The following is a 24,813-nucleotide window of genomic DNA, read 5'->3' on the forward strand; positions in this document are numbered from 1 at the left end:
CCCCTACATTTACCCCTTACCTAACACTACGGGCAACTTAGCATGGCCAATTCACCTGACCTGCACATCTTTGGACTGTGGGAGGAAACCGGAGCACCCGGAGGAAACCCATGCAGACACGGGGAGTCAGTCGCCTGAGTCGGGAATTGAAACCCGGGTCTCAGGCGCTGTGAGGCAGCAGTGCTAACCACTGTGCCACCGTGGTACAATTAGTACAATTGCAACATTTAAAAGACATCTGGGTAGGTATATGAATAAGAAGGGTTTGGAAGGATATGGGCCAGGTGCTAGCAGGTGGGACTAGATTGGGTTGGGATATCTGTTTGGCATGGACAGGTTGGACTGAAGAGTCTGTTTCCATGCTGTACATCTCTCTGACTTTATGACTGTATCATCTTGTTACTTTTTAAATTTATACTTCAATCCAGTGTGGTTTATTAACCGAAGACAGCCTTGCAAAGAGTTGTCATGCTATTCCAATTAATTTAAATAAATTCCCACGTCTACAAAGTTTCCGCCAAGAATTTAGTTAAAGCTGTGAAATAAACTCGAAGCAATCGACCAATGCCAACAAGAACTGAAAGGAGCACAGTAATTATGAAGACGACATTGGGACAAGTTAACAAGAGAATCCAAGCATAACCCTGAAGAAAAGAAGAATAGTTAACAGCATCCAAGTGGTTTGAAAAGAAATTTAAATAAAACATATGGCAAAGAAATGCCAGGTTACAAGGAAGTAACTGACATACAGCATATCTGGATTATCACTGCTGACTTACTGGAACCACAATTATATTAGAAGTTGTCAGATCTCAGGAGTTGAAAATGTGTTGCTGGAAAAGTGCAGCATGTCAGGCAGCATCCAAAGAGCAGGAGAATCGCGTTTCGGGCATGAGCCCTTCTTTAGGAGTGCAGCATCTGCAGTCCTCACTTTCTCCTCGAAGATCTCAGGAGTTGCCTGACGTTGGAGACAATTTGGGGCTTCCGTAGAATCAAGCTTGCTTCTATGTTGTTCCCCACTGTGCTCTTCCAGGTACGGACCCCAATCAGGAGCTGATGTGCAAGCAGCAAAAATGGAAAGGTTTAATCATTTCTGCCTGATTTCTATCCATCATTGAACTTCCAATGACAGAAAATCCAGATCCAATCTGGTCATCCTGCAGTTGGAACTGATATAAAAAAGATAAGTTGTGGAGGGAGGATTGGGCAGTCCCAAATTTCATAAGAAGGAATGATCTCACTCAGGAAATTTCTGACTGTTAGTTTGATGAAAATTGAGAGGAACATACTGGTAGCAATAAGAGGGATGAGAGCTTGAAACTAAATATAGAATCTGTAATTATTTTGTGAGAAAACTGATATAATTATTTTGAAGAATGCCAGAGACATTCATAACAGGTCGTGTGGATAGAATCGATTTGAAGGACTGCTGAGAAATTTCCTGAAAAAAAAAGCTAATTCCATTCAAGAGAGTAATTTTCACGTTGGTTGACAATCATATTATGATTAATTGCAGGAATTACGTATATATGTCTCATTTACTACTGTAATTTTGTATATCTCAATGTAATGTACATTTGCATGTACATACATACATGTTAAATGCACATGTGTCTGTGTGTTGGCACGTGACATGTATGTGTGAGAGAGAAGGGGTGAAGTCTTTCCAAAAATGTACTTAATGCCACTGATGTTACTTCAACCTATCTCCATCCACACGATGCTATTTATGCCCAACTCAGTGACTCATCTTCAGAACTGGACTTGAAATGGTAACTGTACTTTCTATCTATAAAAGCTGTCAGACCTGCTGAGTCTCTTCAGCCATTTCTGCTTTTGTTTCAAATTTCCAGTATCTGCAGTTTTTTGTTTTACTTTTGGTATTTCCTTACCTGGCATAAGGTGGAGCCTTCAGCTTGGACAACTCTCACTACAGCCACAATGGGGACCACATAATACAGAAGATGGTCATACACCAGCCCAGTGCTACTGTCCAGACAGGGTATTCAACAGGTCCATATGTTGGTGGGACAAATCATCTGTTTAAATGAAGGTCTAAAATCATATCAAAAACAGAATGATTATCTGCACTTCATTTTCTGTTTGAAACACTAAAAGATGTAACATCTCCTTACTACAGCAAACTCGATGAGATAAGAAACCAACATGCTCTCCACCACAGCCAGAAGAGCCACTTCTTTTCCCCAATCATCATCTCAATGTCTTTGATGAATCTGTTCAGCCCTGTGAACAAGGAAGCAGAGAGACACCATCAGCCACTTTGTCCTGTCTTCAGGGCAGTTTGTTAATTGCCAAAGTCCATCTTGTACAGGGTGGCACTAATGAACAGGTTAAACCAGAGAAGGGATCACTCTGGATTTCAAATAAGATGAGCAGAGATTTCCCTGTCACCAATCTGGAGAAAGTGAGGACTGCAGATCAGAGTCGAGATTGTGGTTTTGGAAATGCACAGCAGATCAGGCTGCATCCATGAAGGGCTTCCTGATGAAGGGCTTCTGCCTGAAATGTCGATTCTCCTGCTCCTTGGATGCTGCCTCACTTGCTGTGCTTTTCTACCACCACCCTCTCGACCCTGTCACCAATCTGATTACGTATAAAATTTGTCCACAAGTCCCACAAAATTGGTACTTACTCAAGGAGCGGCTCTGGTTTCTGATCTTTGCTGAGATGGACAGGCCTCTGTTATCAGAACGGGGCCATGATGGATGACAAACTGAGTCCACTGTCCTAATATGAAGAAAGCAAATGGGCCCTCGACCATCTTAAGAAATCCTGCCCATCAAGTCTGCACCAACCCTCTGAAGAGCGATTCGCCCAGACCCACGCCCCCACCCTATGCCTGTAACCCTGCATTCTTCATGGCTAACCCACCTTGCCTGCACATCCCTGGATCCTATGTGTAATTTAGCATGGCCAAGCCACCTAACCTACACATTTTGGACTGTGGGAGGAAACTGCAGCATCCAGAGGAATCCAGCGCAGACACAGGGAGAGAACGTGCAAACTCCACACAGTCACACCAGGATGGAATCAAACCCAACTCCCTGGCACAGTAAGGCAGCAGTGCTAACCACTCAGCCACCTCCTTCCAAAGATTCACAAACCTGACTGCCCCTGTCGACCATTGTCTCAGCCTGCACCTGTCCCACTGAACTCATTTCTTCCTGCCTTGACACCGTCCTGACCCCTTAGTTCAGGAACTCTCCACCTACATTCGTGACACACCTCCTTCAAGATTTTCGTTCCCCTAGCCCCCAACGCCTCATCTTCACCATAGACATCCAGTCCGTGTACACATCGATCCACCACAACAAAGGTCTCCAAGACCCCTGTTTCTTACTCTCATGCTGTCCCAACCCGTACCCTTCCACTGACACCCTCATCTGCCTGGCTGAACTGGTCCTCACCCTCAACAATTTCTCCAAACCAAATGGGTATCCATGGGCACCCTCATGGGACCCAGCTATGCCTCCCTGTTTGTCAGATATGTAGAACAGTCCATTCTCCGCAGTTACACTGCATCAATCCCACCTGTTCCTCCGGTACATCAATGACTATCTGCACTGCCTCATACTCCCTTGAGGAGGTTGAACAGTTCATCAACTTTACCAACACCTTTCACCCGACCTAAAATTCACCTGGACCATCTTGGCAATCTCCCTCCCCTTCCTGGACTTCTCCATCACCGTTTCTGGCGACCAACTAACCACATATACTACAAGCCCACCGACTTACACAGCTACCTAATTACACCTCCTTTCACCCTACCTCCTGTAAAAACATCATTCCTTATTCCCAATTCCTCCACCTCCGCTGCATCTGTTCCCAGGATGACTAATTCCACCTCAAATTCCCAGATAGCCTCCTTCTTCCACGATTGCAACTTCCCTTCCCACGTGGTTGATGATGCCCTCCAGCGCATCTCCTCCACTTCATGCACCACCACCCATGAACCCCACCCTTCACAACACAACAAGGACAGAACCCCCCGGTCCTCACCTACCTCCGCATACAATGCATCATCCTCCGCCACATCCCCACCTCCAAACGGACCCCACCAGAGATATATTTCCCTCCCCACCCCTATCAGCATTCTGAAAATATAATTCCCTCTGTGACTGCCTCTTCAGGTTCATATCCCCACCAGCTCACACTGCACTCCTGGCAACTTTCCATGCCACCGCAGGAAGTGCAAAACTTGCGTCCACACCACTCTCCTCACCTCCGAGGCCTCAAGGGATCCTTCCACATCCATCAGAAATTCACCTGCACCTCTCCCAATGTCATCTGTTGTACCTAATGTGGTCTAGTCTCCATCAGGGAGACAGGATGCCTTCTTGCGGATTGTTTCAGAGAACATTTCTGGGATACCCACCAACCCTACTGCACTGTGGCTGAACACTTCAATTCCCTTCCCACTCCGTCAAGGACATGCAGGCCCTGGGCCTCCTCCACCGCCAAATGCTTATCACTGACAACTGGAGGAGGAACATCTCATATTCTGCCTTGGGATCCTGTAACCACACGGGATAAATGTGGATTTCAACAGCTTCCTCAATTCCCCTCCCTCCACATTATCCCAGTCCCAAGCCAACCAACTCGGGCACTACCCTCTGGACCCATCCATCACTGCCCCCTCTGACCTATCACCTTCCCCCTCACCTTCATCCACCTAATCGCTCTCCCAGCTACCTCCCACTAACCCCACCACTCTCCCATTTTTCTCTCAGCCCCTACCCACAAGCCTCACTCCTGCTGAAGAGCTTATGCCTGAAACATCGATTATCTTGCTCTTCGGATGCTGCCTGACTGTCATGAAGTCTGTTGTTACACACAACCCATTGGTAGCCATTAACAGTCTCCATTAACAGCTATTCTCCCTTCCAGCCAGATCATTATCCATTTCCTTGTCTGTTCAACTATTCTTCTATCTTTAGGGTCTATTCCCAACTATCATTTTCTCCTTACTCGCTCCCTCCACCACACCTTCTGCAAATAAACTGACATTTTCTGAGCTACCATCAGTTCAGAGGAAGGGTCACTCGATCCAAAATGTTAACTTTGATTTCTCTTCACATATGCTACCAGACTTGCTGAGCTTTTCCAGCAATTTCAATTTTTGTTTCTAATTTACATTATCTGCAGTTCTTTTGGCTTTTCTATGATTATTGATTCTGCACCTTCCAAGCTCATGCAGTATTATTTTGACATGCATTTTGATCTAATACACTCTTAACTGAAACTCTTCTGCTCAGAAGGACCTTTGGTGAGAATGAGTCCCTTTGGCAATATAAACATTGGGGAGAAAGTGGCCTAGCTGTAGTAATGTCAGAGGGCTAGTCATTGAGACCTCCAGGGTGATATTTTGAGGGTGTGACTTCAATTAAAATCTGGAATAAAACTCTAGCCTAACTGTAACTAACCATCATTGACTGTCATTTACAAAATAACCCTGGTTCACAAACGCCCTTTAGGGATGGAAATCTGCCATCTTTACCTGGTGGCCTACCTGTAATTCCAGAACTACAGCAATGTGGTTGACTTTTAACAGGCCTTCCGGCAATTGGGGAATGGACAATAAACACTGGTTTAGCTGGCAATGTCCACATCCCATTGAAAAATATTTTAAAAATCTGTCTGATAAAATTCACTGAGGTTTTCTGTTTAACTCTGGAATCAATGTTGGTTGAATAATCTCTTTCGTGGGCCAGATTTTCAATTAGGTTCGGGAACCCAATACCTGGATAAATTCTGCTCCTCTCCCTCTGCTTGTGTTATGTCAACATTGCAATGTAAGTTTTAAAATTAAATGGTCTGATTAATCATAAGGTAGACTTGGCACCTATTTAGAGACAGTGAGTGCCTTGAGATGGTAGGAGCTGCCTGCCTGCCACCGGGGAAGATTACAGCCAGATTGGGGTTTATCGATGAGTAACTTTTGAAAACACAAAACTGTATTGGAAGCTTCAGAAGTTTCTCATGGAAAACCACAAGAAACCTGGTTGATTGATCTAATCGGTATTAAGAAGATATTTAATTGCCATCTTAGTTACTGAGTAAGTATTTTCATTTTGCATTATGACCCAAATAGTGGGGATCTATAGCAAAAGTTCACTCTTCCAGCCGCAGTCAGAACAGTGCATTAAAAGTGTAATTGCATCATATTAAACAATGGCTGACATTTAGCAAGCTACAATACAGTTTAGACCAATATGTATACTTTTGACCTATATCCAGTAAGGAAAATGGTTAACCATGATTAATTGTATTTAATCAAAGGAAGAACTCTATAAAGTATCCAAAAGAGTTGGAAGCCTAAGAATTGGAGACATTTTGGAATTCAGCAAATGATGAACGAGGAAAATATTAAGAATGGGAGAATAGAACATGACAGTGCATTAGTGAGATACATAAAGTTGGACTGTAAAGCTTCTCTAGGTGTGTAAATTTTTTTTAAAAGCAATATCAAAAGGGTGCCCATTACAAGAAAAGCCAGGAGAAATTTAAAAAGAGGGCAAGGATACAGCAGCAAAGCTAAACCAATACTTTCTATCTATCACCATAGAAGAAATTAAAAATATCCCAGAAAAAGTTAAGAATCTATGGACTAATACAAATTAGAAACTCGGTTTCAAAAATGTCAATCATGGCAAACATGTCAATACTGGTCCACAGTTAATGCTTTTATTTGAATGTAAGTGTGAGTTATGAGGAAAGTGCAAAGATGCTTTTTGGTTTTGGAGAGGCTTTTTGAGTGGGCAAAGAATTGTCAGATAGAATAAGGTGTGGAGAAGTGTGATGTTATGTACTTTCATTGGAAAAATAGAGTATTCCTTTAATGGTAAAAAATTGGGAAGTGTTGAACTTCAAAGAATTGGTTTCCTTTGTTCATCAGACACTGAAATGTAACATGTAGAGACTGCAAGCAATTAAGAGACTTTTATTACAAGAGGATTTTAGTAAAGGAGGAAAGGGGTCTTACTGTAATGGTATAGAATCTTGGTGAAACTATACCTTGAGGATTGCGCATAGTTTTCACCTCCTTACCTACCTAAAGATATACTTGCTGTAGAGGGAGTGCAAAACAGGTTCACCAAACTAATTTCCATGAGTGTCCTACAATCAAAGATTAAAGGGTCTTTATTCTCTGGAATTCCTCTCTGTTTTTCTTCTTTGAGGAGAATGAGTAGTGACCTCAATCAAACACAGACCTTTTAAGAATCCGATTCATTAAATGTAGGAAGGATGTTTCCCATGTGGATAGAGGAGTCTCAAACCAAGGGATACAGTTTCAGAAAAATTGGCAAACCAGTTATGTCGAAATGAGAAAGAATCTTCCAGGCCCAAACATTCCTTCCAGGTAAAACAGCACTTGCACATCTCACAATCTAGGCTATTGCATTCGCTGAAAATGTGTTGCTGGTCAAAGCACAGCATGCCAGGCAGCATCTCAGGAAGAGGGAATTCGACGTTTCGAGCATGCTCGAAACGTCGAATTCCCTATTCCTGAGATGCTGCCTGGCCTGCTGTGCTTTGACCAGCAACACATTTTCAGCTGTGATCTCCAGCATCTGCAGACCTCATTTTTTACTATTGCATTCGCTGCTCACAAAACTGTTCCCTCAATATGGAGGAGACCAAGTGTAGACTGGGCGAAAGCTTTGCAGAACATCTACATTCTCCCTGCAAAAGTGACCTTGAGCTTCCAGTTACATGCCACTTTAACCCACCACCTTATTCCCTGGCCAACTCCGATTTCTCTTCAGAGACCCACTGAGCTTTTCCAGCAATTTCTGTATTTGTACCCTCAGTTATCTATTCTCTAAGATGTTCCATGCAGATTAACTCTCCACCCATCAGTAAGGCCTGAGACATCATGTCAATTATTTCAAGGATGAACTTTTTCACTCTCTCTCTCTGGTGCTGTACAGTGCAGCCAGAAAAGTTGTCAGAACTTGAAATGAGTCTCTGCATCTACACTGACTGAGCAGAGCCTGGAAAGGCCTGGACCCTCTCATGGGGCCCTTTCACTACTGTCCCTCTGACCAATAATCCCCCATTTCATTTGTGATGTGTGATTCATTAGGCCATAAGCTAACACCTTCCCTTATTAGTCTCACTGAGCTGTGTGTATCTGAAGTGGTAGATGGTGTGTATGAGCCCTGTGCTGGTTGATGGAGCCCAGTGTTCGCCAGCTCTGGTTATTGGCTTGTACAGAGAGGACAAGAATCAATTCTCTCATAACTCACAAGTCACTTTATTAATGTTGTTCGTCAATACATGTGTGTAGCTAAAACATTTGTTGGCATAGAACATACTTGTACACTCACTAGAGTCTTCTGACACTCTCTGAGTAGTCACAAAATATAAAAGCTAATACCCAAGCAGTATAGCTCCTGATGACGACAAGGTCTGACGCCTCACACTCTCAATGTTGGCACCGGTGGTCTTGACGTAGGGTTTACTTCTGTGATGGTCAGTCTCTGGAGTTTTGACTGGCTCCATATCCAACAGTCATCTTCTTATTCCTTTCCTTTCTAAATGTCTGTCTGTGCACCATTGGCTCAGGCTCATTTGCTTATCATATGCCTTTACCTTATTGGCTCTGACCCACCGACTTGGGCAGCTTGTCCAAATAAGGGTTTTGCATTACCTCATCTTCCTTTGGCATTACTTCATCCTTCCAGAGAACTTAGCATAAACCAGTTTCAACTTCACACTAGTGCCTGGACTCAGGCCATTTTAGTTCACAAGCCGCTTCTTCCTGCATGCCAATAATTTTGCATTCAGTATTTTTCTGCAATGTGTTGGCAGCTTGTATCCCTTTCTCTCTTTTCCTGCAGCCACTGGCTAACATCTCTCCCCTTTTTATCCAAAGATACTTATTTTAGGATCATTGTCTGTCTCTTTCTGCGAACCTCTCCTGGGATGGTCAGTATCCTCCCATTGAATAAGTTGCATGTTATATTGTTATAGTAAAATAGAGAAAAGAACATGTAAAGAACACTAAAGAAAAGTATAATAATATAAAGCAAACATGCAATAACGAATATGAAGAAATAATGCATATATGACTTAACTCCGTGTTTTCATAATATTCCTTCTGTTTCATGACAGGCTCACCCTCAAATCTCTGCACAATTTCATTTGTCTACCTTCTAAGCTGACATACATTGGGTATGATAATTAGTAATGCACATAGAATCACAACTACAGCAACATGTGACAGAATTCTGATCCACAGATGTATTTGAACATGAGATCTCCTGTTCCAGAACCGGTCTTATAATCTGGGTTCCCGCAACAACTCCTTTGCTGTATCAGGAAGAGTTCTAATTATTTTAGTGTGTGGGGTCCAGTGATGGATTATCTCTTATGCATGTCTGCTTTCAGGCCCCGTCTTACCCCCTCCAATTGTTTTGATACAAATGGGCCCTTGGGATCATTTACTGCTGTCAATTGACACGTGTTTTCCTCCCTGCTATATGAAGTTGTCTCCTAACATGGTGATAGTTTTTACCCCTTTCACAGGCAATATTCTTCCCTGTAGCAAAAGTGTCCATCTGGCGATTCAGTTTCAGTTAACCAAACCATCTTTAATCCTTCTGTCTAATAATAGCTGTACCGAGGTATGCTCCATCAATAATTGTAAGTGGGTTCAGCTGTACTATGCAGGTAAAATGTTGCACTGCCCAGAAACAGCTAATACGTGTTTTTTACATGCTGTGTACCCTGCTCTACTGGTGACACCGTGTGTGATGTGTATGCTACTGATCTTAATTTCCTGTGCGTCTTCTGTAACAGAACTGTCGCGAGGGTGGTGGCTGTGGTGGCTACTTTGGTTAAAACTCACAACACCAGGTTATAGTCCAATAGGTTTAATTGGAAGCGCTAGCTTTCGGAGCACTGCTCCTTCAGCAGCTGGTTATGGAGTATAAGATTGTAAGACACAGAATTTATAGCAAACGTTTACAGTGTGATGTAATTGAAGTTATATATTAAAAAAGACCTGGATGGTATATTAAGTCTCTTATCTGTGAGAATGACCACATTGGTTTCAGTTCTTTTATACGTAAATTGCAAAACATTTTTAAAAATTTACATTCTCAAGTGAACTTTAACAATTGGTGCCTGTCCGCCCAGATAATATATTGAAGGTGCGTGTTCCCCTGTGTGATACTGTCAGTGCCACAATGTTTAGACTGATACTCATCTAAAAAAATGAATTTATGGAATCAAGCAGTTTTTAAGTGAAGGAAAATGTATATCTGCAAGTACAAATTCACCCCACAAACTTATAGGTGTGTGTGTAGTGCAATGGGGTTACCTGCAGTGTGCCATGAACCCAAGGTCCCAGTTGTGGCCATCCCAATGGGTACTGAACTTGAATATCAGCCTCATTGCACTTTCTACACACACACACACACACACAGTTACACCCATGTATACACTCTCACACAGACACTCACAACCACAACCACCATCACTATCACTACCCTCCGCCCCCGCCCCCAACCCCACCCTCCCTCCACACATATAAAAGTTTGTGGGGTGAATTTGTACCTGCAGACAGACATTTTCTTTCACTCAAAAACTGCATGAATCCATATTAGATCCGATAAATTCATTTGTTTAGATTAAAATCAGTCTAAACATTGTGGCACAGATAGTATCACACAGGGGAACTCACACCTCCGATATATTATCTTGGCTGACAGGCACCAATTGTTAAAGTTCACTTGAGAATGTAGATTTTTAAAAAATGTTTTGCGATTTACATATGAAAGAACTGAAACCAAAGGGGTCACTCTAACAGATGAGAGACTTAACCAACAATCCAGGTCTTTTTCGATATATAATTTCAGTTACATAACATTGTAAACTTTTTGCCATAAATTCTGTATCATACAATGTTATACACCATGACCACCTGATGAAGGAGCAGCGCTCCTAAAGCTAGTGCTACCAGTTAAACCTGTTGAACTATAACCTGGCATTGTGTGATTTTTAACAGTTGGATTTGGGGTTGTCAGAACAGGCGCGGCAGCTAGTGCTTGCTTTAGAGCTGCAATGTCTTGTTCCATTTGCACACCACATTCTTTTTTAATAACTCCATCAGTGGGGCTACCTTATTGGTCAATGTGGTCCCTTTAATGCCCCGCTAAGCTTGGGAAGGATCTCAACCTTTGACATCCCACAGAACAGGGATCTGCCAATTGCCTCTACCTTTCATTTGTCCATTTCTTGTTTTCTCAGTGACAGAATCATTCCCAGATAAGTCATGTCCTACTTCATATCTGCGCTCTCTTAGGGTTCACTTTCAGACCCAACTCATGCCACAATTGCAGTAATTCACTTAACAGCTGATAACGTTCCTTTTTAGTTTCAGTTTGAAAAAGCAAGTCGTCTACATACTGCACCAGACATTAAGGTTTCGAGAATTCTTTTAACCCTTCACTTAGACATTATGGACGGGGAGTTAGGAAATCACTGAAGCAGGGCAGTCCAAGTATATTGCTGGCCTTGGAAAGTAAATGTGGGTTTATATCGGCATTCATTCTCCAGTGAGTTGACCAAAACACATTACTTATGTCCAAAACTGTGACCCATTGCGCATCCCCACTTTGCTTAACTACGATCTCTGGGTTAGTTGCTATGGTGGGGGCTGTAGACAGGGTGGCCTTGTTCAATGTCCAGTTATCTACCGCTATTTGCCAGCTACTGTCTGGTTTCGTAACTGGTCGAATAGTTGAGTTGATAGTGGAAGCTACTGGTCTCCGTATCCCTTGTTGCAGAAAACTATTACCTTCCTGACCTCTTCTTCTGCCTGTTTTGGAAAACCATACTGCTTCGGTGATTGTTGTCTGGATCCTGTATAAACACACTCTTGGCCAATCATGTTTATGTTGTGGTTCTATTTGCCGAGCTGGGAATTTGTGTTGCAGACGTTTCGTTCCCTGTCTAGCTGACATCCTCAGTGCTTAGGAGCCTCCTGTGAAGTGCTTCTGTGATCTTTCCTCCAGCATTTGTAGTGGTTTCAATCTGCCGTTTCCGGTTATCAGTTCCAGCTGCAGTGGTCGGTATATTGGGTCCAGGTTGATGTGCTTGTTGATTGAATCTGTGGATGAGTGCCATGCCTTTAGGAATTCCCTGGCTGTTCTCTGTTTGGCTTGAACTATAATAGCAGTGTTGTCCCAGTCAAATTCATGTTGCTTGTCATCTGCACGCGTGGCTACTAAGAATAGCTGGTCATGTTGTTTCGTGGCTAGTTGGTGTTCATGGATGCGGATCGTTAGCTGTCTTCCTGTTTGTCCTATGTAGTGTTTTGTGCAGTCCTTGCATAGGAGTTTGTACACTATCGTAGAGTGGCTGTTGGTTTGTGTGCTGTTATGAGTCTTAGTGGTCGCAGTAGTCTGGCTGTCAGTTCGGAAATGTTTTGATGGTAGTGTGGCTAGTCCTTTAGGTTGCTGCATGTCCTCATTCTGTTGTCTTTCCCTCAGGCATCTGTTGATGAAGTTGCGCGGGTATCTGTTTTTGCTGAATACATTGTATAGGTGTTCTTCTTCCTCTTTTTGCAGTTCTGGTGTACTGCAATGTGTTGTGTCCCTTTTGAATAGTGCCTTGATGCAACATCTTTGTGTGTGTTGGGGTGGTTGCTTTCGTGTTGTGAGGCACAGGTCCAGTAGTTTGAGTATGCCATCTTTGTCGATAGGTTCAATGTCCTGTTGTCTGTTCTGTATGTTCAGCAGGTTGGCTATTGTTTCTCTGGCTAGGGTTTTGTCGATAGAGGTGAACAGTGCCGTTACATCGGATGAGACCATGGTTTCTTCCTTGTCTGTGTGTACTACTATTATAGGACAAGCCAAACAGAGAACAGCCAGGGAATTCCTACAGGCTTGGCACTCATCCACAGATTCAATCAATAAGCACATCGACCTGGACCCAATATACCAACCACTGCAACGGACAGCTGGAACTAACAACTGGAAGCGCCAGACTCAAACCACTACAAATGCCGGAGGAAAGAAGCACTTTACAGGAGGCTCCAAGCACTGAGGATGTCACCCAGACAGGGGACAAAATGTCTGCAACAAAGAACGGTAGGTCAGGCAGCATCCAAGGAGCAGGAGAATCGACGTTTCGGGCATGAGCCATTCCTGAAGAAGGGCTCATGCCCGAAACATCGATTCTCCTGCTCCTTGGCTGCTGCGCTTTTCCAGCGACACATTGTCAGCTCTGATCTACAGTCCTCACTTTCTCCCTCAGGGGAAGAACAGCCACATAAAAGTGATTATATAGGCCAGAATTGATTAACAATTAGCAAACTGTTAATTGCAGGATAATTAGCAAGCTGGGCACCTTGCTTCAGTCACGTAATGTCTGGACAGTGTCAGTTAGTAAATGATAAGCAGGCGTTAGTAGACAAATAGGTCATTGCAAAGAGAAGAATAGCTCCATCCAAAGAGAAGAATTTATCAGGTATCAGTACAGTTGCAAGGCCAACTGCCTTAGCCGGGCATGAGAAAACACAGACTTTGAGCAAGCAAGCACTAAGATGAAATTTAAAATGGTTTCCAGGCTTTTAATATGTGACAAAATAGCTGCAATGAATCTAACAATTCTCCCACATTCAGACAGTGCACAAATTGAATTCATGCTGTGGCCATCTATTTGCATTGCAAACCATCCAGCCAGCCAGCTGAGCTAACAAGATCCTTCAGTGTGGGGCTGGAACAGCACAGCAGGTCGGGCAGCATCAGAGGAGCTGGAGAATCGACGTTTTGGGCAAAAGCCCTTCATCAGGAATCTGCCCAAAGCTTCAATTCAGGTTTGGGCTTTTGTCCAAAATGTTGATTCTCCTGGTCCTCAGATGCTCCCTGACTTGCTGTGCTTTCCCAGCACCACACTCTTGACTCTAATCTCCAGCATCTGCAGTCCTCACTTTCTACTAACAACGTCCTTTACCTACTGTAGGTCCGATTATGACCTCGCTGCTTCAATCAAATTTCATTTACTCATTGTCCCTATCAGTTTTTCCCCCTTCCTGCCATACTATCAACCATTCCTTTGTCTAACTTTCTTTCTCTCCCTTTGGGCTTGGTTAGCTCATTTCCGTCATCAGCTTTCGTACAGTTTCTTCCTAGGTACTATCAGTTCTGAAGAGAGGTCACTGGACTCAAAACATTAACTCTGCTTTCTCTCCATGTATGCTGCCAAGACCTGCTGAGTTTCTCCAACAATTTCTGTTTTTAAATCAGCCATTTCCTCTCTTTTCCCCAGGCTGCCACCAGTGAACGTGTGCGTGAAGGTGACGAGAATGTGGAGCGAGGTAACTGGTCCTCGAAGATTGACTACTTGCTCTCAGTGATCGGTTCTGCTGTGGGTTTGGGCAATGTATGGAGATTCCCGTACCTGGCCTACAGAAATGGAGGAGGTATTGTCATGAAATCCAAAATACAGGGGAGAAAAAAGCACAAAGACAACAAGTAAATGGTGTAAAAAAAAATCACATTCAAAGAACCAGAGAGCATTTTTAACCTGCGGTCACCAACGGTTATGCCATCCGCCCTTACTCCACACTAGCACTGTGATCAAGTTTCAAATATAAAAACAGTATGTGTGCAATTTAACAAAAACATACAATCACAAACAGGCACTACAAAAATAACTGACCTTTTTGACAAGATGGAAGTTGCTGCTGACTTCAAGACATGCAAATAGTGACTGGTAGATTACTGTCTCAGGTGGTGTCACTTGTGATTTCCTTTGGAGAGCACACAGGAGAACTGAGGACAGCATCTCAGAAAGGGCTTCAATTTCAAACATTTTTGCTCCACTGAACCTTTTGTAGTAACTCTAACTTATTTGTGCTCAACAGCATTTCAGTAAATTTGAGAGGGTAGCTGAGATCCTGCATTGAAAGTATTGTTGCCAATCGAAATTAGATTAGATTCACTACAGTGTGGAAACAGACCTGCTAAAGAGCAACTCACCCAGACCCATTTCCCTACGTTCACCCCTGACTAATGCACCTAACATTATGGGCAATTTAGCAAGGCCAATTCACCTAACCTGCACGTCTTTAGACTATGGGAGGAAACCGGAGCGCGCGGAGGGCACCCATGCAGACACTGGGAGAATGTGCAAACTCCACACAGACAGTTGCCCGAAGTGGGAATTGAAACCAGGTCCCTGGCGCAGTGCTAACCACTGTGCCACCCATATAGTGTATGCACTTAACATCGCTATTCAACTAATGATCGTCCATACTACTACTGCTCATGTCAAATTATGCATCTCACAAAGAATCAGAGAATCCCTCCAATGCAAATAGAGGCCATTCGGCCCATCATCTCTGCATTGTTTATCCCTGTATCCCTGCGTTTCCCGTGGCCTATCCACTTGGTCTGGACATCCCTGAAGACTAGGGACAATTCAGCATGGCCAGTCGACCTGAACTGCAGACCTGGAGAAAGTGAGGACTGCAGATGCTGGAGACCAGAGCTGAAAATGTGTTGCTGGAAAAGCGCAGCAGGTCAGACAGCATCTAAACTGCAGACCTTCAGACTGTGGGAGGAAACCAGAGCACCCAGCGGGAACTCCTGCAGACGTGGGGAGAAGCTGTAACCTCCCCACAGTGTGAACAGCCCGGATGTTGCCGCTCTCTAAACTGGGAATCCCGGTGTGAATAGTTGATAGGCAGAAGGATTCCAGCCGCTATCTCTGTAACTTTCCAATGGGGGTAGGGCAGTAAAGGCCAGATTTAACTGTGGGAGAGCCGTCACTGGAAGTAATTGATGGACAGGATCGGGGTAGTTTATATAATGAGGAGGATGTTGATTGAGGGAGTGTATTCCCACCGGTATTTACAGATGCACTCCAACAACGCAAGCCGCACCACGTGACCGTCGTTCGTTGGGTCTCGCGCGCTCCAATTCGAACTCCTGGCCGTTGGCCACCAGCTGCTGCGGAGCGCGAACGCACGTCAGAACTACAACTCCCATGAGGCATCGCGGGCAGTCCATCTAATACCAAACGTTGGACTGCACTGCGCAAGTGCAGGGATGGCTAACGGCACCGTGGGTAATGTAGTCCAAACAGGATGTGTTGGCGGAAGTCTTGCGAGGAGAGTCAAAAAGCTAACTGCAGCACTGAAAGGCGCAGGAAAATGGTGTTTTTGATGTTATGAACAAAAGGGAATAAGAATGAAGGGAAAAGATAGTGAAAGTGCCTAGAGGCGGAGGTTGCTAACCGCTGTGAAGTAGCGATTGTACACATTGCTCAGAGCAAAGTCAAGATACAGGCTTGTGGGCAAATGGAAGGAAACTGGAGAGGGCAAACAGGGCAGCGCTTATATAGTTAATGGTAGGGCCCTGCAGAGTGCTGCTGAGCAGAGACCGAGGGATGCAGCTTCACAGTTCCTTCAGAGTCGCAGGTAGACAGGATTGTGAAGGAGGCGTTTGGTACACTTACCCTCATTGGTCAGTACATTGAGTATAGGAGTTAGGATGTACTTTGTGACTCTCCAAAACATTGGCCAGGCCACTTAGGGTCGTCTAGTTATCATTGTTGATCGTCAGGATAAACTCGTCTGGACAGTGGTGAGACCACTTATGTAATACTGTACTGAAACCAATTCTGGTCACTCTTCTATAGAAAAGGCATTGTTAAACTTGAGAGGACACAGAAATGTTGCTGGGATTGGAGGGCTTGATCCATTGGGAGAAGCTGAATAGACTGGACAAAGTTAAAAATCACAAAACTAGGTTATAGTCCAACAGGTTTATTTGGAAGTACTAGCTTTCAAAGCGCTGCTTCTTCATCAGGTGAGTGTGAAGGAGGACAATTTTTAAAAACATTCTTCTTTGGAAATAGAACCAGTTTTACTCAAGATTGGGATACAGACAGACTCAAACCCTCACACCTATAAGGTGGTAAAAACAATGACTGCAGATATTGGAAACTAGATTTTGGATCAGTGGTGCTGGAAGAGCACAGCAGTTCAGGCAGCATCCAAAGTGCAGCGAAATCAAGGCATTCTCTGAGCTGAGATGTCACCTGTTGTGATAAAACCTTAAGTTATCTGGAGAATGTGACTGAAAAGAAGTTCTGGGATTTACATATTAAAGAACCGAAACCAGCAAACCCATTCAAAAAGATGAAAAACTTAACAATCTAGGTGTGTTCAACATATCATTGTGTCACTATAATTTTTTGCTATACATTCTGTGTCATAGGTCCTGATTCATAACCACCTGATGAAGAAGCAGCGCTTTGAAAGCTAGTGCTTCCAAATACCTGTTGGACTATAACCTGGTGTTGTATGACTTTTAACTTTGTCTGCCCCAGTCCAATTCTGGCTCCTCCAAATCATGAATAGGCTGGGCATTTTTCCCTAGATTATTGGAGTTGCGGGGTGACCTTAGGGTGGTTTATAAAATCATGAGGGGCATGGATAGGGTGAATAGCCAAGGTGCAGATGTCCAAAACTAGAGGGCAAAGGTTTAAAGGGAGTGGGGAAAGAATTAACAGGGAATCCAGGGGCAATGTTTTCATGCAGAGGAAGGTGCTTTTATGGAACAAGCTGCCAGAGGAAGTTGTGAAGGCTGATACAATTACAAAACTGGAAAGGCAACTTTTATATCAGATACATGAGGAGGAAGGTTTGGAGGGATATGGGCCAGACGTTAATGGGACTAGGTCAGATTGGGATGTCTGGTTGGCATAGACGAGTTGGACTGCAGTGTCTATATCTGTGCTGTATGACTCAATGATTCTATTCTAACCACCAGGTCGTTGTACCGCTCCAGTCTGAAATCAGGTCCTCAAATCATGTAGGCGTTTGAAGATACCATGCATGGCCATCTGTAGTTTCCTGCTGTGAGAGTCAGCACATTGCACCAGTCAAGCTTCAGTCATGAGGGCAGGAATGTAACATTGGGCTGGGTGGCAATATCTGAAAGACAGTAAAGGCTTGCACACAAGGGTGAAGAGTTCAGTGGTGTAAAGCTGGCTTGTGAAGATTTTTGGTGGTTTTTATTTATTGATTAATTTTGGTGCAGGGATTTCCTGGTGGAAGAGTTTGAAATGAGTGTGATGCTGGTGAATGATTGGTGTGTGTTAGGGTGGGGAAGTCTGTGTTCATTGAAGGATAGCCTCACAATCTCATCGTACCCATGTCGATGGGGTCAATGTCACCTTGTCCCTATCTCCTCTTTCCAGTTTCTGACCCTTCCTCTTTCCAAGACAGGAAATGGTGCACAGAGGTAACTTTGCAGCTCTCCAATGGCCAGGACGAAATGGAGAATGTGGTGCATCACCCCAAACTTGGAGAATCTCTCTGACACTCCTGGAAAGATTGCCCTCCTTACAGGAAGCCTTATGGTGTCACACTGTTTTGCTACATTCATGATTCTTTTCCCTGGTCCACAAGCATGACAGAAACAGCTCTCCTGAGGAAAATGGAATCAATGTCAGTAGCATCATTCGACTGCACTGATTGTATTTTCATTCCAAGCTTCAATCCTATAAAGAGGCCCTTTCCAACCTCCTGGCCATTGGAATCATGCATTTTCCTCCTGACAGTCATCCTGAGGCTGCCAAGTACAATTATCAAAGTTAAATAAAAGCAAAATAACGCGCATGCTCGGTGCGTAAAACAAATAGAGAATGCTGGAGAAATCAGCAGGTGTGGCTGACCTAAGGTTTTAGGAGCAACACTGTTGTATAGGTCCCTGAATGTTGATTGTACACAGGATCTAAATACAAAAAAGATGCAATCTACAATCTGCAGCCACACTCTTCTGTCAACAACATTTCATTCCAGTATTAATACGAAATGAACTATTAGTTATGAAACCTGGTGACATTAATATTCAAGCAATTTATTTGACTTTCCCTTTTCTATATTTTGCAGGTGCTTTCCTTATTCCCTACATTCTGATGCTGGCAGTCACTGGGATGCCAATGTTTTTCCTGGAAACTTCCTTTGGGCAGTTTGCCAGCCTTGGACCGGATGCAGTGTGGAAAGCTGTGCCCATGTTACAGATTAGTGTTCTGAGCAGTCTTGATTTGGCAACAGTTTAAATGAGCAATTGTGTTTTATACCCATGAATATAGTCACTATATTTACTTCACCAGATGTTGGTGTTAGATCGCCTTGCAGAGATGTTGTTCACAATTAAAACAGTGGAATATCCCCTTTCACTGTTTCAAATTCACTTTCTGAAACGGTGGTAGAGGCAGGAACCACTACAGCATTTAAAAACAGTCTAGATGATCACTTGAAACACCAAAGGATACAAGGCTAAGTGCTGGGAAATGGGATTAGAGTAGATCAGTTCTTGATAACTGGTACAGAAACAATAGGTTGAAGAGCATCTTCCTATGCTGTAACACTGTATGACTTGATGTCATTAATTGAGGTAGACAGAGTGGAGATGCTGGAGAGATCCGTTTGTTGACTTCTGAATTTGACAGAACCTATTTGTAAACATGATGTTGTAGGTGATTCTGCTGGGATCTGCAAGAACCTCTGAAACTTGAGTGAGTGAATTAGTGAAGACCCTTTCCAGTATAATTATCTTAAGGAGATGTTAATGGAACAGGGGAGTCTCCTTGTTATCCAAACTGGTGAAAGACCTTTGTTACTCCACGTTCATAATGTAAGCATGTTTGTGTACTATTTTCAAACAGATAGCTTTGCAATGAGATTTAAGTAAAACAACAGTTTCCTGTAATAATCTCGTGTCCCTTGATTTATAGGCATAAATCAGTTTCAGCCTTGGGCAAGCTCAACTATTGAGTTTTCATTGTCGTTTGGGACAAAGATTTCTGAATATTCACTGCCCCTATTTTTGATTGATTGATGAAATTCCAAAAAATTACAGTCCAAAATGACTCACCCTTTATTGTAATATAGGAAACCTTCCTCCTGCGTTGACCATGTCAATCCCTGCAAGACTTTTGTATGATGGCATTAGATCACCTATCATTCTTCTAAACTCCATCTGCAAATTTGGAAATATGATGTTGAACCCTGACTGAAGAGTCATAATGAACTCAAAATGTTAACTCTTTCTTTCTGCACGGATGCTACCAGGCCTGCTGAGTTTCTCGAGTGTTCTGTTTGTTTCTTTAAGATTCCCAGCCTCTGCAGTATTTTGTTTTTCTTCAAATCATTCCTACAGATTATAAATAGCTGGAGCCTAAACACTGACCCCTTTGGAACCACACTAATTGAAGCTTACTAAACTAAAATTGAATCAGTTGTTCTTATACTCTTTCATGTCCATTAATCAGTTCTCAATCCATGCTAATATATTCCTCCCCCAACTCCCATGTGCTCTAATTTTTTTCACTCCAGTGTGGAACCTTTTTGAAAACATTCTGAAAACCTAAACCGACAACATCTATTGGTTCTTATTTAATATATTATTTAGATCCTTAAACTCTCCCAGGTTTGTCAAAGATGATTTTCCTTTCCTAAATCCATGTAGACTCTTCCAAATCCAATCATATTTTCTAAGTGGGCTGGAATTGTGTCTGCTTCTAATGGATCTACGTTTGCTTTTGCTGTTCTATTCCTTTTTACATGTATATAAAAACATTTACACTCTGCTTTTGTTTCTCACTTGTTTAGTTTCATGGTCCATTTTATCAATGTTTTCCTTGGTTCTCCTTTCCTAAAATTCTCTGAATCTTTTATTTACTTTCTTTTTGACACTTTACAGGTGTCTTCCTTTGATCCATTATGATCTTAGATTTGTTTTGTTACCTGCAGTTGGAACACTATACTTGGGAGGTTTCTGTGCTTTAAAAGAATGTATTTTCATTGCTAATTACAGAGAGTGAAATTAGCTGGTATGCCTCCCACCTCATCCAGGCAGAATCAGCAGTGAGCTCAGAATCCAAAGCGAGCCTTAAAGCACTACAGGTGGGCACTTATGAAACACCATGAAGAACATCCCACCCAGTGATGATACCAGACAACTTGATTGTTATAAGAAAGGAATCACACTCCTGCCTACACCAACTGTTTGATGGTGTGCGCAGTGTAATACTGTGGTCAACTGAGTCTTTAACAAATCATTTGACCATTAATTATTTGTGTATGATGAGAGAGTTACTGACTTTAACACCCACCAATGCTCCATGCTTTGGGAATGAGGTCAGGGAGTGTACAGGAATGTTGTGGATTAGCCTACAGTTCCATATAATATCTATCCCCACCAAAAACATATGCTGTTGTGACCTGTGGTATTCCATCATCTTTGTTTGTCTTTCAGTGTTAACCATTAAATGTCTACTGTCGTACCTTTCATTTTGGGTCGTAATCCACCCATAGCTAATCTTTATCTTCACCGTTTATTAAATCCCTTTGTTTATATTTAATATAATCATTTTTGATTGAACTACATCACTTTCAAACTCAATGTAAGATGCTATCATTTACTCTATCTTATAAATAAGCCAGTTTATTGCACACAAAAAAGGACAAGAAACAGCAATTATAGTCCGTTATACAAGAACTAATTGAAATGGTCTTTTCCAACTGTAAAAAATAAAGAGTCAACCTTTTTATGAGTTATCATTAAATTCTTCATTCCAGATTTGTATTGAATTCAAATTTTGCCATCTGTTATGACAGGAATCGAACCCTGGTTCCCAGAACATTATCTTGGTCTCTGGATTAACAGTTCAGCAATAATACCACCAGGCCGTTTCCTCCCCTTATAAATTATCTGTAAGGTGCTTAGAGATGTCTTACGTTTATGCAAAAGACTATAAGTGGATACCTTTCTTGTTTTCATTCACAGTGAAAGGTAATGTCCTCGATGTTCTCGCCTTGCTGTTAAGACATGCTGCCTCATTGAGTAGTTTGCTGTTTACATAGGATTCGGAGCAGCTCCTTTGCCTTTGGTATGACACTGGGACAGGCCAGTAAAATCTCAGACTATTGGCTTTATTAGTAAATTATTTCTTAGATCAACATCCATTTCAATCCCTTCTAAAATACATAACTGATGACAGCATATCTGGAATCCTGAAAATCTCAGCCTATATTGTTCAGGATTTTTGTTGCAAATGCAATGAGAATGCGACATTTGAAGTTGAATGACTCAAGAATTTTACATTTCAATAATTTAGAAACATATCTATCCAAATTAAGGTTCTTGGAATTAAAGTACAGCTTATACTCATCCATCACGTGCGCACATAATCCTCTGGAAATACAAACAACAACAGAAATTGCAATGCCAACTGGCAACTAGATAAGATTGATTTTGTCTACCAGCTAATTCTGTGAGGAGGAATGGTGTGCCCTTATTCAAGAAGGGCTGTAAAGAAAAGCTTGGGTACGATAGATCAGTAAGCCTAACATGTATGGTAGGTAAGTTGCTTGAGAAGATTCTACGGGGTAAGGTGTACATGCGTTTGGAAAAACGGTTTGTTTAGGAGTAGTCAGCATGGTTTTGTGAATGAGAGACTATGCCTCACAAATTTGTTAGCAACCTTTGGTGAAGTGACCAGGAAGGTGGTTGAGGGTGGGGCGGTAGACATAGTCAAAATGGATTTCAGTATGGCCTTTGATAAGATTCCACATGGTAGGCTGCTCTGAAAGGCTAGATTGCATGTAATCCAGTTGGAGCTGGCACATTGGATCCACAATTGGCTTGATGGTAGAAAGCAGTGGGTAATAATGGAAAGCTGCTTGTTGGACTGCAACAAGTGGAATGCTTCAGAGGTTGGTGCTTGGCCCATTACTGTTTGTTATCTATATGAATGATTTGGATGAGAATGTTCAAAGCGTGATTAGTAACTTTGCTGACGACGCTAAAATAGGTGGTATAATGGAGAGTGAGGAAGGTTATCATAAATTGCAACAGGACCTTGATCAGCTGGGAGTGGTCCGAGAAATGGCAAGTGGAACTTAATATAGATAAGCGTGAGGTCTTGCATTTTGGAAAATCAAATCAAGGTAGGAGTTTCATGGTGAATGGTAAGGCTGTAAGGAGTGAGTGGAACAGAAGGATCTTAGAGTTCAGGGATTCCCAGTTTACTGAAAGTGGAGTCACAGGTAGATAGGGCAGTGAAGAAGGCTTTTGGCACACTGGCCTTCATCAGTCTGGCCAATGAGTATAGAAATTGGGGAGTTATGTTGCAGTTAAACAGGACATTCGTGATGCTGCGCTTGAAGTATTGTGTTCAGTTTTGGTCACTTTGTTATTGGAAATATGTTATTAAACTGGAAAGAGTGCAGTAGAAATTTACAAGGATGTTGCTTGGACTCAATGGTCTGAGTTATAGGGAGAGCTTGGACAAGCTAGGACCTTTTTTCTTTAGAGTGTAGGAGACTGAGGGAGGATCTTATAGAGGTGTATAAGATGATAAGAGGCATAGGTAGGGTGAATGCTCTGTCTTTTCACAGAATTGGGGAATTGAGGACCAAAGGGCATCAGTTTAAGGTTAGAGGAAAAGAATAAAAGGGAATAAAACTGAAGGGCAACCTTTTTCATAAGGAGAGTGGTATGCATATGGAATGAGCTGCCAGTGGAAGTGGGTATATTAACAACATTTAAAAGCCATTTGGACAAATAGATGGATAGGAAAGAATTAGAAGGATATGGGCCAAGTGCAGGGAAATGGGATTAGGACAGATGGACATTTGCAATTTTTGAGAAGGTTAGTAGCTCAGGTTGTGGTTCAGGTTGTAAGTTTGCTCGCTGCGTTGGTACATTTGTTCTCAGACATTTTGCTAGGTAACATAATCAGTGAGCCTCTGTTGAAGCGCTGGTGTTCTGTCCTACTTTCTCTTTACGAGTCTCAGTCTGTCATGATGGGTTATATCTTCTGGTTCTTTTTCTAAGTCCAAATGGGGTCCAGATCGATATATTTGCTGATGGAGTTTCGGTTTGAATGCCAGGCTTCTAGGAATTCCCATGGGTGTCTTTGTTTAGCCTGTCCCAGGATGGATGTATTGTCCCAGTCGAACTAGTGTCCCATTTCATCTGTGTGTAAGGATACCAGTGATAGTTGGTTATGTCTTTTGGTGGCTACTTGGTGCTCGTGTATCCTGTTGGCAATTTTCCTGCCCATCTATCCAATGTAATGTTTGTTGCAGTTCTTCCAGGGTATTTTGTAGAGTGACATTTTGGTCAGCATGGGGCAGTTTGGGCCAAAGGGCCTGCTGCCGTGCTGTAGGACTCTATGGTTCAATGTCTCTTAATTTATTTCAAAACAGTTTCAAAACTAATCTCATGCTTCTTATTTAATTTTAAGGTTTGGGCATAAATACCATTGTATTTACAGCATTTGACAACATTTCATATACCTGTGTCCTCGCCTACAGTCTGTACTACCTGTTTGCATCCTTCCAATCACCATTGCCGTGAGTAGAGTGCTTCAGTTGGTGGGGAGTGAATGAAACATGCAGAAATGGACAATCGTTTTTCATAGAACATCTTGCATAGATGTCAGTAGCAAGAATATTATTGAGTCATTGGATTTCCAAGGATAATCAACGATACCTTTTTTTTGAATATAGGGTAAGCATTCATGAAAATAATAATTTCTATTGCCGGGAATTTAGTACACTTTGGGCCATAAATATACATTATATCAGAACAGACAATTGTAAATTGTCTGAATTCTGACTTAAATTTCAACTTTTTCATTAACTTCAGTGTGTTAAAATTGCTGACTAATAATGTTCTGACAGCAGGGAATTGTACTGCACAATTTGTCTGTGCCCAGTTAAGGTGAGATGCAAACATCTTGCTGCCTGCTCAT

At 42.5% G+C, this 24,813-nt stretch overlaps 1 protein-coding gene across 1 annotated transcript in view; it reads left to right on the forward strand.

The window, feature by feature from the left end:
• Window positions 1–24,813, forward strand: part of LOC132820332 (sodium- and chloride-dependent neutral and basic amino acid transporter B(0+)-like) — a 197,321-nt gene that overhangs the window by 84,584 nt on the left and 87,924 nt on the right. Inside the window, exons 5-6 of the mRNA XM_060832354.1 lie at window positions 14,302–14,455; window positions 15,894–16,005. Coding sequence (XP_060688337.1) covers window positions 14,302–14,455; window positions 15,894–16,005 — 266 coding nt within the window. The remainder of the gene's footprint in view (window positions 1–14,301; window positions 14,456–15,893; window positions 16,006–24,813) is intronic.

The sequence above is a fragment of the Hemiscyllium ocellatum genome, chromosome 11 (genome assembly GCF_020745735.1).
Source record: "Hemiscyllium ocellatum isolate sHemOce1 chromosome 11, sHemOce1.pat.X.cur, whole genome shotgun sequence".
Taxonomy (NCBI): domain Eukaryota; kingdom Metazoa; phylum Chordata; class Chondrichthyes; order Orectolobiformes; family Hemiscylliidae; genus Hemiscyllium; species Hemiscyllium ocellatum.